Source organism: Trypanosoma equiperdum (genome assembly GCF_001457755.1).
Source record: "Trypanosoma equiperdum strain OVI genome assembly, contig: ctg_266, whole genome shotgun sequence".
Classification (NCBI taxonomy): Eukaryota; Euglenozoa; class Kinetoplastea; order Trypanosomatida; family Trypanosomatidae; genus Trypanosoma; species Trypanosoma equiperdum.
In genome coordinates, this window is record NW_027124161.1 from 74,058 (window position 1) to 87,338 (window position 13,281).

General features: G+C 46.1%; 4 protein-coding genes across 4 annotated transcripts; all 4 read left to right on the top strand.

The window, feature by feature from the left end:
- Positions 1 to 392: 392 nt before the first annotated feature.
- On the top strand, positions 393 to 2,345 carry TEOVI_000100400 (Uncharacterized ACR, YagE family COG1723, putative; the record flags this gene model as incomplete). Its single annotated transcript, XM_067224313.1, has 1 exon — positions 393 to 2,345. One exon carries the CDS (start codon positions 393 to 395, stop codon positions 2,343 to 2,345), a length of 1,953 nt encoding a protein of 650 aa, XP_067080414.1.
- Positions 2,346 to 2,860: 515 nt separating this feature from the next.
- TEOVI_000100500 (tRNA modification enzyme, putative) lies at positions 2,861 to 4,468 on the top strand (the record flags this gene model as incomplete). Its single annotated transcript, XM_067224314.1, has 1 exon — positions 2,861 to 4,468. The coding sequence occupies one exon, from the start codon at positions 2,861 to 2,863 to the stop codon at positions 4,466 to 4,468; it is 1,608 nt and encodes a 535-aa protein (XP_067080415.1).
- A 562-nt stretch (positions 4,469 to 5,030) lies between these two features.
- TEOVI_000100600 (endosomal trafficking protein RME-8, putative) lies at positions 5,031 to 11,741 on the top strand (the record flags this gene model as incomplete). Its single annotated transcript, XM_067224315.1, has 1 exon — positions 5,031 to 11,741. One exon carries the CDS (start codon positions 5,031 to 5,033, stop codon positions 11,739 to 11,741), a length of 6,711 nt encoding a protein of 2,236 aa, XP_067080416.1.
- Positions 11,742 to 12,842: 1,101 nt separating this feature from the next.
- TEOVI_000100700 (zinc finger protein 1) lies at positions 12,843 to 13,151 on the top strand (the record flags this gene model as incomplete). Its single annotated transcript, XM_067224316.1, has 1 exon — positions 12,843 to 13,151. One exon carries the CDS (start codon positions 12,843 to 12,845, stop codon positions 13,149 to 13,151), a length of 309 nt encoding a protein of 102 aa, XP_067080417.1.
- Between the last annotated feature and the right edge of the window lie 130 nt (positions 13,152 to 13,281).

Below are 13,281 nucleotides of genomic sequence, written 5' to 3' on the forward strand. Positions count from 1 at the left end.
TGTTCGAATGCCGCGCCTCCTCGTGTTTAACTGCGGACGATGTTATGAAATTGAAATTCTCTTTTTGTGGGGAGTGTGGGTGTTCGGTGCATCATCAATAGATTAACACTATCGAAGTAGCGGAGGGGTGATGGTTCTCCTTTTACTTATGATGTCTGTACTGACGAAGAAGGATATTTGATGTGAAATTAAAGAAGACAAAATGTGATCTTGAGGCAGAATATTTATTTACTACTACGATTCTCTATTTATTTATTTTTCTTTTTTGGTGTCACTTTCCCTTTTCTTGAATCTTTCAACTTTTCAATTCCTCATTGTGTAATAGTGCAGACTGTGGGGGGAATTAACGGCTTTGTCCGTGCTGCAACGGAAGGGAAGCGAAGTATTAACCAATGAACCAAAAAGAGGATCACGAGGATAGTCAAAAGCTGAATCCGCACCCGCCTTCGAGTGTGTTTACTTATGATCCGAGTAACAGTCAATCAGTTTTGTGGCATGAGGGTCCTGTGAGAGATGATCACAGTCATGGGGATGAACCGCCTCTAATTTTGAGAGTGAGAAGAGGGAGTAGTGAAGTTAGTAGTATCACGGGAATCATGGCTACGGATTACGCGATAGCTATCGATCAACCCTTTCAAATTCAAGGAGGCACCGGATTGTCACGGCGTATGAGTTTGAGGAGCCCTGGGGGCACTCCAGCCCCCAGCGATGAGATCCAGGAGGGAGAACCTCCAGCAAGGCATCAATTGTACCAAACTCCGAACATGAGCCAAACGACGCGATACTTCCTTGCTGATCCGCACGGTTTGCGGAGTGAGTCCGATACACAATGTTTAAACTCTTTAACCGGAAAGCACTGGGAATATTACTACCAACAGCCACCGCACTGTGACACAGACACAACAGTGGATGAGGATCATCTGTTACATCAGCCATCGCTTCTGGAACCGACGGTGAAGCATGTGACACGGTCGCGAGGGAACCGTAGTGGTTCATCTTCACCTGCATCCATAGAAATGAGGTCCACTTCTCTACGCTCATATACGGCAGTTGTGGAACCCCGACCGGAAGTTCATGCGGAATCCTCTGAAGAGAAGTTGGTGAGTGGTACGGTAGTGCGCCAAAGTGACGCTGCGACGGACGGAAATAGTGCCGTAGCTGAGAGAATGAAATATGAATCACCTGAAGACCCGCGTAACTACATCATTAACATCATAGCCAATAATGAACCAGGGCGCGTAACACTGCAGCTCATTCATGAAGAATTAAATTGGGAAGAGCGGTTTGCTGAAGCTAATGGAACAGTCCTCGAGTACCTACAAGGCTACCAGTCGATATTCGCCGTCTCTCCACTGGATGACCGTGTAACGATGCGCAAACCACTCAAAGCAGCCAAAGGACGACGTCGGTTGCGTGGCCACAGCGGTTACCATGCCATGTCAAACCGCATTGGGAGCGTCAGTTGCAGTTATGTAGCACGGAAATTCGATCTTGAGTTACTCTCTTCTCTATACAAGCGTCGTGGTTACCGGGCTGCGATTATTCATGACGTGTTGCATGTTTCTTCCTTTGATACGTTTGACCTCTTTTTGTTTCCCGGTGGTGTAGTGGTATGGTGGGGAATGAACCGTTGTGACCATTGGCTCGTAGAAGATGATTTTCTCTCTGCGGACCCCTCATTTGTGAATGAGGCCATACAGGAACGACACACACAAAAAAGTATTGATGAGTTGTTCCCAATGTGGCACTCATACGAGTTGGATGAAAACTACGATGCGACGACACAGTTGGGGAGAAGGCAAGCGCTGGATCGTTTCTCTACAAATCTGTGTTTTGATCATTATCTTATTCCTCGCAGCAACCCTCTACGATCTCAAGTTATGCTGACTGTGTCGTACGCCCTTGGTCGCATATCAGTGGTGGATTTTTTCGACAACATGACTCACAAGTTTCACAAGGAGGTGTTACAAATCCCTTCTGAGATTCGTGGTTTTTTTGACTACTTTTCGGCGCAGCAACAAATCACACGTCTCGAGGGGGAGTTGCACATAGCCAACATGGCAATCACAGAATTTTTTGACACTCCCGACTTTTTGTGGGAAATGGGGTGGCTTCATGATTATCACGAGATTGCCGAGCGCCAAAACTCTTCCGAAAAAATTTTTTCATGGTTCATCGCCAAAAGCGACGCCCTTCTTCAGCAACTGGCGAACATCAAGGGAAGGCGTCACCGACTTTTTATTTTGGGATCGGACGTGTTTTTGATTTTACTACTTGTAGCGGATGTCATATTCCTGATGACTTCATTTATATTGCGCTTATACTTTCCCCGTGCAGAGGACTGACTTACCGAGAAATCATGTGGCCCAACGAGGGCTCCCTTTCCATTGAACCCTGATAAGTGTTTGTGTCTCTTTGCTACTCGCGCCGGCTGAACAACCGATTGTTGATTCAATCCACCAGCGGCCATTTCCACCACTCTCAATCGCTGGAACCACTGAACCGCTTTGTTGCTTGTGATGGAACTAACACTTTCACGCGCTTCATCAATATAAAGCGAAAAAATATCTTGTGTTTACATGATGAAAGGAATTGCAATGATCGGAGGACATATAGTCTCTCTGACTGGAGGGAAATGAGTTGAGTTTTATTCTGAGTATCCGTGTGACTAAACCCGAGGCGTACCGTTTTCTCTGCAATAATGTTCACGACTAGGGCAATTTTATTTCCACCCGTTGGAAGAAACTAGTGTTTTTTTCTGTTGATCCACAATTCGTTTATACTCTTATTTATTCCGGTGTTTGTTTTTTCCTTTTTTTTTTCAACGAGTCTAGTGGTCCGTTCCTTTGTGGTGGCGACAATGAAGAGAAACAGTGCGCGAGAGGGAGATATCGAGGATTTCTTCTGCAACAGTTCCTTAAGTGCTCCTCGAGGGAACTGCGCACAAAATGTTAACAGTCGACGTCGTCGTGTCGTTCGCGAGGACTACGGGCCAGGAATCCCTGGAAATGCCACTATTTTTGTTCATACGTTTGGTTGCGGCCACAATGTAAGTGACGGTGAGTATATGGCTGGACAACTTGTGGAATCGGGGTACAACGTCACCGACGAATTTGGGCAAGCTGACGCCTATCTTCTTAATTCCTGCACCGTCAAGAATCCAAGTGAGGAACATTTTGTCAGTATGATGAATCGTGTGCGAGACACCGGGAAACCACTTATTGTCGCCGGTTGTGTCCCACAGGCGGACCCCACAAACAAACAATGGGGAGACGTAAGTGTTGTTGGTGTCAGAAGCATTGACCGCGTTAGTTATGTTGTTCAGGAGGCGTTGCAAGGTAACTGCGTGCGGTTGCTAGGTGAAACGGAGGACCAACGACAGTCGAATGAATCTAATGAACTCCCAGCGCTTGACCTTCCTAAGGTTCGTCGGAATAAATACATCGAAATTATTCCCATTAGTGTGGGCTGCTTAAATAACTGTACGTATTGCAAAACAAAGCAAGCTCGGGGGGACTTGCGGAGCTACCCAGTGGAGGTGATTGTCGATAGGGTGCGAGAAGTGGTGAGGGATGGTGTGAAGGAAATCAGACTTACATCAGAGGACTCGGGTGCCTACGGTATTGATATAGGTACGGATGTAGTTTATTTACTACGGGCCGTTGCGGTAGAGTTGGAGGGAACTGATGTGATGCTGCGTGTTGGTATGAGTAATCCACCTTACCTGTTGAGACATGTCGATGGCTTTGCGACTGTTCTGAAGCATCCAAACGTGTACGAGTTCGTTCATATCCCTGTGCAATCCGGTTCTGACAGCATTCTTCAAACCATGCTACGTGAGTATACTGTTGAAGAGTTCTTTATGTGCATCGACAGTATCCGCGCTGCAGTTCCGAAGGCTACAGTCGCCACCGACATTATTTGTGCCTTTCCCGGTGAGGGCGAATCAGAATGGCAGGAAACGATGGAACTATGCAAGAGAGCTAAGTTCGAAGTGATAAACATCACACGTTTCTACCCACGGCGGAACACCCCAGCGGCAGCCATGAAGCAGATCCCAACAGATGTTGCTAAACATCGTACCACAGAGTTAACTAACTTCTTCAATTCTTATCGTACGTTCGATTCGATGGTTGGTGAGGTGCACAACGTTACGCTACTAGAAACCGCACACGACAAGCACCATCTAGTTGGACATACGAAAAACTACGTTCAAGTACTTGTTGATCCTGCGCAAGCACGGATGGGGGAGAGCGTGGTAGTGGTCATTACATCAGCAACAAAGTACAGTGTGATGGGTCGGGTGTTGCGCAGCCGGTGGGAGCGCCTTTCAGCAGATGCAGTGGGATTCGCTACTGCTCCATTTAGAACCCGGAAAGGCCGGATTGCCTCTGCTTTGTTGATGGCAACAGCTGTGGGAACTGTGTTGCTTTACTGGTCGTCGACGCGCCGCAGGCGGTGCAAATAGGGAAGTTAAGTGAATGAAATGTCGTTATTTGTACACAGTGGCAACAAGTAGGTGCTTACAACCTTCTTGGTTAATCAACAGTTGCATAGAAATCACTAGGTTGTTTCTAAGTCCTTTCACGCTACCTTTCCTTCCCGTTGTTTTTTTTCCCCTGTTGGGTTTGTCGTTGTTCTTCACTGACAACAACTCTTTTTTTTTGTGAAAGTGATCCCTAAAGGAAACAGGAACCGCGAGTAAACTGGCCAATTTGGTGGGGGAAAAATAACTTGCCGAGTAAATGCATGTGTTGATAAACTGTTAATGTTGGAAATGTATCGATGTGTGTATATTTTCTGCATGACGATACGGCTCTTCTTGTATCACAAATTACGTGAGGTGAGCTATTCGAAGCGGAAAAGATACATCTAGTGCTTCAGTGTTAGATTTTCTCTTTCTTTTTTCAAATAAATTATACATAATATCTTCTTTTTCTGCGCATGCGTGCGTGCATTTCGCATTTCTTGTAAAGAGCAATCTTAAATTCCAAAACTGCAAGGTAGCGATCAGTGCAAGTTGACGTGCGATGGAAAATCATCCAACAGAGTCCGTGGCCGATGTCCCAACTGGCAAGGAGGGGGAGCGTCAACCAGTGGATGACTACATTGCTCGTCACACAGTGATTAAGAGTTCGTGGAAGGGAAAATACATGCGCATATTTTGCGTTGGTCGCAAGGAACTTGCCACAATAAATCCTCAGAGCATATTCCGTGTGACAAACAGGTGGGACTACGGATCGCAACTCATCGACGTCACACCTCACCCAAACAACCAGACAGATTTTGCTATAACTACCGTTGGCAAAGGAAAGTCGGAAGTGATGAACTTTAGCTGCAGCACATCTTTGGAGCGATCCGAGTTACTTACGGATGTTCAACGGTACCGTGCACTCATCGACATGAAGTACCGCAGCCAGCTAGACTCACTTTCTTTTGTTTGCCAGAAATACTGCTTTAATGAAAGAAAAAGGCCTTGTCGACTTCGCGTTACATCTGTGTCCGTGGAACAAATTAATGAGGAGGGGGTCGTTGTTGGTGAGTATCTTTTCGTGCACATAAGAGGGATCACCTCCATTCAAGATAACCCATCAAGTCTCGTAATACTTTATGGTCCCTTGATGAAAGCCCACCTTTATGAAGTTGCAAACCCGAAGGTCATCCGTGAGCATATTGCGGACTTCTCCAAACGGTTTGTTGGTCTTCCTCCCCTAAACGCCGTTCCCGAGATGAGTCCGCACATATTCAAAACGAGTCGTCTGGGTGTGGAGGCCAACCTCCTCATACCGACAGCTCAGTTTCCGGTCATGAAACTCAGTGTAAAGCATAACAACATACCGGTGCGTCGCGCACTAGTTACAACACGAGATCATCTGCAAGAGCTGGACCCCGAGACGTATAATACAGTGAGTCTCTTTTCATTCACCAGCATTCACTCGCTTGTACGTTGCGACTGGGATGACCAACGGTTTATTATCCAATTCGCGGTGCCGATGATGAGCAAAGTGTATACCTCACCCATGCGAGATGCACTTTTGTCTCATCTTGTGGACTGCTGCCGCTCCGCACAGAACCATAATATGCATGTCGTCGCAACCACCGTGGACCGCGGCAAACGGACTGCACCGTTACGCGCACTGGTCTCACAAGAGGTTGAGAGTACACTTCTCAATTGTATTATTGATCCAAACAACAGTGGGGGAGGAGTGGTCCTTTCACTAACTGATATTGTGCAGTTTTTTAATGCCAATGTGGATCATTGTGGTCCACGTTTCTCCGAGAACAGTGATGGGTTGTTCGCGGAAAACCGGGAGAAGATGATCTTCAGTGCGTTAATGTTATTGCTGGAGAATTTCCCTAAAAACGGAAATCCCTTGGAGTTCGCTCAGCATTTTTATGCCCTCCGCCGGCTGTGCGTGACGCGCACAGGATTTAGTTCTGCAGCGATTGTTCCTTCCCTTGTCAAGTGTATTGAATCAGCCTGCGAAGAAGCCATAAAAATGAGCAATGTCACTGTTTTTCATGCAATGATCGACTTCATTAACGTATTGATGGTACCTCATCATGACCACTACGAGGTGACCCATGAGGAGGCAAATAAGAACCGAATTTTGGGTAATGAGGGTTTCATGAACCACATTTTACGAATGCTAAGGGACTATTCTGCGGCTGATAATGCTTCACTTATCATTCAGGCGCTGCTCAACTTCTTTGTGTACGCCTTATGTCCACCATTCTGTGATACGACAGATTCTAAGTTGTTTCATGCTGTTATGAAGCAACTTGTTGATGTTGCCGGGAGTGAATTGTTTTCGTTGTTGCAGTACAGTTGTGACGCCACTAGTTACAGTGCGGGTCAACTGATACGCGCTATTCTCGAGGAAGGAACGCCTGAACAATTTACCGCCATGCAGAGGGCATCACTTAGCGAAGGTGGAATACTCAAGCAGCTACACGAAGCAATTTTCGGGACGAAGCGCGAGGTGCGTGACCTGGCGCGCAGACTTATTGCTTACTGGGCGTATCAGAATTCCGATATGCAGGACCTCCTGCGCTGCATAGTTCCACCTGCATTTTTGTATTTTCTGCAATCTCGGGAAGAACCGCCGGAGGACGAGATGGAAAAGGGACCCACAAAAAATGTTGTTGCCATGTCTGGCGACCACTGGGAATCCAAAAACGGTTGGTTTAAAAAACGCTTTCACCCAAGTGACGTTCTTTCGCGTGTGTCGGGGAGCCATACGACGACGCAAGCGGCATTTCGTCCGGCGCAAACTCGACCACGAAATGTGCGCGTTAAACCTACGCTTAACTGGAACATGATGTTTTACCAGTTGAAACAAGACCACCTTCGACCGGATCTCATTTGGAACCATACAACACGCAATGAATTACGAGAGGCGCTGGAAACTGAAATGCAGGCCCTCAAGGCAGGTATGGAGATGCGCCGCGACAAAGTTATTGCGTGGAACTACCGTGAATTTGAGTTGCGGTACCCCAGTCTTGAAGACGAACTGAAGGTTGGAGATCATTACCTACGGTTGCTTTTTGATTCCAAGAAACCGGTCGTTGCGAAGCCAAAGGATTTCTTCACGGATGTGTACCATCGCTTTCTGCTTTCACAGGATCAAAAAATTCAGTTGGAATGTTTGAATGCCATGTCTATTCTCTACGAGCACTACTATGGGGCTATTGGACACTTTAACGACATAGGACACTTGGTAAATTTGCTGAAATCGACCCTTTGTCCACTGTTCCGTGATCAACTTTTGCTATTTATGCTCCAAGTGTTGCGCAACCGCCAGAATGTCAAGTTGTTTCTTGGTTGTGACGGCCTGAAAATTCTCGTTGAGCTTCTCCCCATTGCCCACCTGCATGTTGATAGACCACAGATCCATTGCTCAACCAATGCTATTGAGTGCGGTGGGGAGTCCTCTGTTGACCTTCGCGATCAGGAGAAGGAGTGGTACTATATAAAAGATGGAGAAAAGCGGGATCCAGTGTCTTATGCGAAGTTGGAGCAGATGTACAAGGATGGCACAGTCAACAACAGTACAAAGGTATGGGCGCAAGGGTTGTCGGGATGGTTACCAATTAAAGACGTACATCAACTTCGCTGGGGTCTCGTGGCGAGTGGTAGTAACAAAATGCTTAATTTCACGGAAGTATCATGCGTTGTCCTTGATATTCTACAGTTACTCTGTACTCACTACCCGTCGAGAGATGAGAATGGAGCTGTAATGTATCCCATTCCTCAGGTGAAACGGTTCTTGTCAGGTCCACAGGTTCTTCCCCACGTTGTGCAACTACTACTGACATTCGAGCCCACGATTTGTAGCCGTGTTCACACATTATTGTACAGCCTTATGGATGAAAACCCACACATGCCGCAATTCTTCCTTACTGGTGTATTCTTCTTTACTCTGATGTACACCGGTTCCGACGTAATTCCACTTTGTCGGTTGTTGCACCTCTCACACTGTAAGCAGTCCGTACACCAGCAAAGTGGAAACAACGATATCGTGCGGAGCAGTGTCCTAAGTGCCATGCTACCGCCCGCGCTCGTTTGCTTTTTAACAGCACATGGCCCAGAGCGCTTTGCTGATATCTGGTTGGGCGAGTACGAAACGCCGGAGGCGATTTGGAACAATAATATGCGGAGGTATCTTATGGAAAAGATTGCAGGTCATATTGCGGACTTCACACCGAGGCTCTTCAGCAATATACGTGCCATTTATCAGTATTGTCCGATTGTGGGCATAGTATATGAGCAACTTAAGCGCGAGCTTTTCTGTTCACAATATTATCTGCGACACTTGTGTGATGAACTACGCTACCCAAACTGGCCTATTGCCGATCCTATTTCACTATTGCGCGAAGTTCTCATTGCGTGGCAGTGTGAACTAGAAAAGAAACCGAGTGGACTCAGTCGTGAAGGTTGTTTGGCAGAACTTGGTATTACGGAGGCGACGGGAGCCACGCAGCAGACGGTGCGCAAGGCATACTTTAAGCTCGCGGCAAAGTATCACCCTGACAAAAACCCAGACGGACGTGATAAATTCGAACGTATTCAGGTAGCATACGAGTTTCTCGCGTCAGACACGCTGGAGTCAAGCGAACCCGATCCAAATAACATTGACCTCCTTCTTCGAACCCAATCTATTCTGTATAAACGTCATGCTGAAACGCTGAGTCGCTACAAGTACGCTGGTTACAGTCTCCTGTTAAAACTTGTCAAGATGGAGTATGAGGACCCCAACATGCTACACAAAGACACCGTCCTCATGGTACCAGCAATGGAATTGTGTTATCACACCGTGCGTAATGTATCTCTTAACGCTGATGAGCTTCAGGAGGAAGGTGGAATAGCTTTACTTTCAGCAGTTATGCAGCGTTGCTCCGAGACACTCACACCAGCTGCGACCGACGACCTTACGCAAGTGAAGATACTGTGTAACACCATGCTCACGTTCTCCGTCGCTGCTAAGTTCCCTGAATCCCGTAGCCGCATTCATCTAGAACCTACGATCTGCCATTTTGCGGCCAAAGGCATCGCATACGATAAGGCGCTGGCACTTTCGCGCGCCTGCATTCAAACATGCCGTGAGTTGTGCGTGGACGACGTTTTGCAGGAGCGTGTTATACAACACGGTGCGATGTGGCATCTCTTACTTCTCCTTTTCCGTTACGATTCGACATTGGTTCAGAGCGGAATCGAGATGCAGGAGGAAAATCATACACAACTTTTCGCCAACCGTGCGGCAGTTTATGCGCTACAGGCTCTATATGCTATGGCCGGTATTGTGCCATCTGAGGATTATTTGAACACGCCTAGCAATGCCAAAGTGTTCACGGCGCTTAAGAGATTACTAACCCCATTTATAATCCAGAAGATGTCAAAACTTCCGGGTGCAGAGGAAGAGATTTTGAAGATGCTCAACACAAATCACGAAACGCCATACCTATTGTGGAACAACGAAACACGTGAGCAGTTGTTGGAGATTGTGGGTTCAAACTCTGAGAAGTGCTTTAACGGTGGCATGGTTACTCATGATCTACCTTTTAACATCGATGAGCGCTTCATATACAAACTCCATAAGGATGAGCTTATTGTGGGTGATTTGTTTGTGCGAATATATAATGAGCAATCCAATTACCCTATTGAGGAGCCTGCTGCCTTCTGTAGTGCTTTAATGGCGTACCTGCAGGCTCAGATTGGTAAGAACTCCTCTGAGGGCGTGCTCATGGTAGTGGAGGCGGCGAAGAACTTGGTAGTTGCGTACCAAACCGCCGATGTGGCAACTGTTCTGGAGCGATATGTAGCTATTTTGTTAAAACTACTTTCGTACAAGGACACCGCCATCACAATCAAATCATCTGAGCTTTTGGAGAAGGTTACATTTCATCGTAACTGTCTTGAGGCTATGTGTAGGGTTGATACAGCTGTTACCGAAGTATTGTTGGCTATGGTTCGTGATGGTGTTGCAGTGGAACGATGTTGTCTTGCATTCCTCAATGTGGCACTTCCGGAGTGTGCTTTTGTACAGCAAGCCTTTGATCGTGGCTTGTATGTATTGCTGCTTCGCATTATTGCAACGACAACGAACCCAGAATGTAGGAATGATGCCTGTTTGGCTCTCGTGAAAATAAGCACAAATAAATTGTGGGGACCAAAGGCGACACTGCACATATTAAAATTGCTCCCTTACGCTATACTTGATACCATGAAAGAGAACCCCGTGGCCGCCTGCCAGCTTCTCGACACCTACCAGGAAACTCCCGAGTTGGTGTGGACTAAAGAGCGCCGAGCTCGCTTTGTGGATAATTGCACCACATATCAGGAAGAGATTGCTGCATTGTTGCAGCGCTCCCCCAGCGCCACGTGGAGTTTGCCGGAGAGCATCATGGTTGAGAACATCGATGAGTTGCAGGTTGGCGGTGTGTACTTGAAGAGGTACTTGAGCCAATCGGGGTGGGTGGTTCGGAAACCGAAGGAATTTCTTTCAGCCCTGTTGGGCCGTTTCGCAGAGGAATGTGGTCGCTCTGCAGGGGAACGTAATGCCGAAATCCTCACACTTGTTGCCGACTCAGCTCTCACACTGCTTCGAACAACTAGCTCGATGGTGGATCACATAGTTTCCCTTGGATATGCCCAAAAGTTGTTTACACTAATGGAATCGCCGGAAGACGTGGTATCAGAGAATGCGCTGAAGTTGGTACGTGAAGAATGTGGTTCTCCTGTTTGTGTAGAGAGTTTGGCGAACTTTGATCTTATCGCATCCCTCCTCGCATACCAGCGGTCCCACCCATCGCAGTTGCCGATTCTCATGGATATGTTGTGCCGTCTTTTTTCCCGTCCATCCTCTCGTGTTAACATTTTACGCCTCGCCCTTCAAAATCAACTTGTCCAGCGCTTACTCGAATGGTTAGAGAATGGACTCACCCCTGAAGTGTGTGGAGATCAGGCTCCGGCGGCTGTACGGGCTCTTATCATTAAAGTCCTTAAGGCAATCGCAGATCTGAAGGATCCCATTCATGGTCAGCGCGTGGAGGAGATCCTCTCAGCAAGTCCTGTCTGGGCAAAATATAAAGAGCAAAGCCACGATCTCTTCCTTTCAGGGCCTCGTGTGGGTGGTTATTTGGAAAATACGCATCGTAACAACCATCAGCAACAGTTACTTTCGATTACACTTGCTTCAACAAGTGCCGTTGGAAATGATGACGAGCCACCACCGATATAATTATGCGGTGAGAAGGGTTAAATTGCGGAGTGGAGGAATTTGCAAAAAAAAAGCATAGAAATCCGGAGCATACGCCGAGGGAGGGGAAGGAAAAGAAGAGAAGAAAAGAACATTCAGAAACAAAAAAAAATGAGGAAAGAAAAGGAGAACTTTTGAAGTTGGTCAAAGGTGGTTACCGGGATGTCGCGCCTGCTCGCCCACTTCTGGTTATTTGTGTTCGCGTTTGTGTGGCTGTGCGTTTGCCTATGTGGATGAGGCAATAGGAAAGGGAAAGGAGGAAAATATTGGGTAGTAGAAGTTAGGAACTGTTTGTCCCTTTGTTTGCTTTTGTTTGTTTGTTTTCAACATCTGTCGGCAAAAAAATGAGTGAAGAAAAAAAAATAATAATAATAATAACAGTAATTATTATTATTATAGTAATATTAATAATACCAAAAAGGAAAAAGAGCAAGAAGAAACACATACCCGTCATTCTACTAAATGAAATTTTGCTTTTTTTGGTGTATGGGTAACTGAAAAGCGCCAAATAATATGTTTTTTCTTTCTTTATTTGTTTGTCGGTTTTCCATGTCACTCAACTCATGGTTCACCTCTTACTGATGCTAGGTCTGTCTCAATCTTTGCAGCAACAACTCCCGCTTGTGTTTATCATCTTATGTTTTTAAACACTCATCCTTTTGTGTTATTTTCCCATTATTATTATTATTTCCATATGAAGAAGTTATTCTTTATAAACGTTTCCTCTTTCTCTTTCTCTTTTCTTTATTTTTGCAATAAGAAGGAGATTTCCATTCCCACAGCAGACCTCAAGCGACCTTTTTTTTTCCTTTTAGCACTAAGCGAAACTTACACCAATAAAAAAAAAAGTTTTCTCGGGATTACAGCCATCTATCTGTTATTCACTCCTTGAATACAGCTAAAGAGGCGACAACACCGTTAAGCAGGAGCATTCACGAAGAGAAGGAAGAACAACAATACTTCACGGAAAACTTTAGAAAAGCATACGGTACGAAGGACATACCAAAAAGCAAGAAGAGATAACCCGGAAGGAAAACAGGAAGGAAAAAAGAGAGAGAAAAGAAAAGAAAAAGGAGAGCGGCAATGCACATTTCAACACCCACTCTTTCCGACGTGCGATCAGAAAACAGCCTCAGCTTCAGTGGCTCACGTAATGGACGCAGGGGTGTTGACGCCAGCAAATTCCGCACGCAACCGTGCCGTAATTATCGGTTCGGTGCGCATTGCTCGTTTGGGTCCCGTTGCGCCTTTTCACATGGTGAGAAACCCGACCTTCCGCCACCACCTCCATACAGCGCTGCTGTGCAAAATGAAATGGTTCTCCCACCCGCTTATGCCTCACGCTTCCGCCATGATCCGTACAGTTTTTACAGCGTAAGGTTGGAGGATTGAGACATTTGGAAAGGGGAAAAACAAAAATAGAAAAAGAGAAAAAAAAAGAAAAAGAGAAAAAAAAGGAAAAAAAAGGAAAAAAAAACTGCATCGGAAATTAGTAGGAAGGAAAGATAATTTTAAAAAAAAA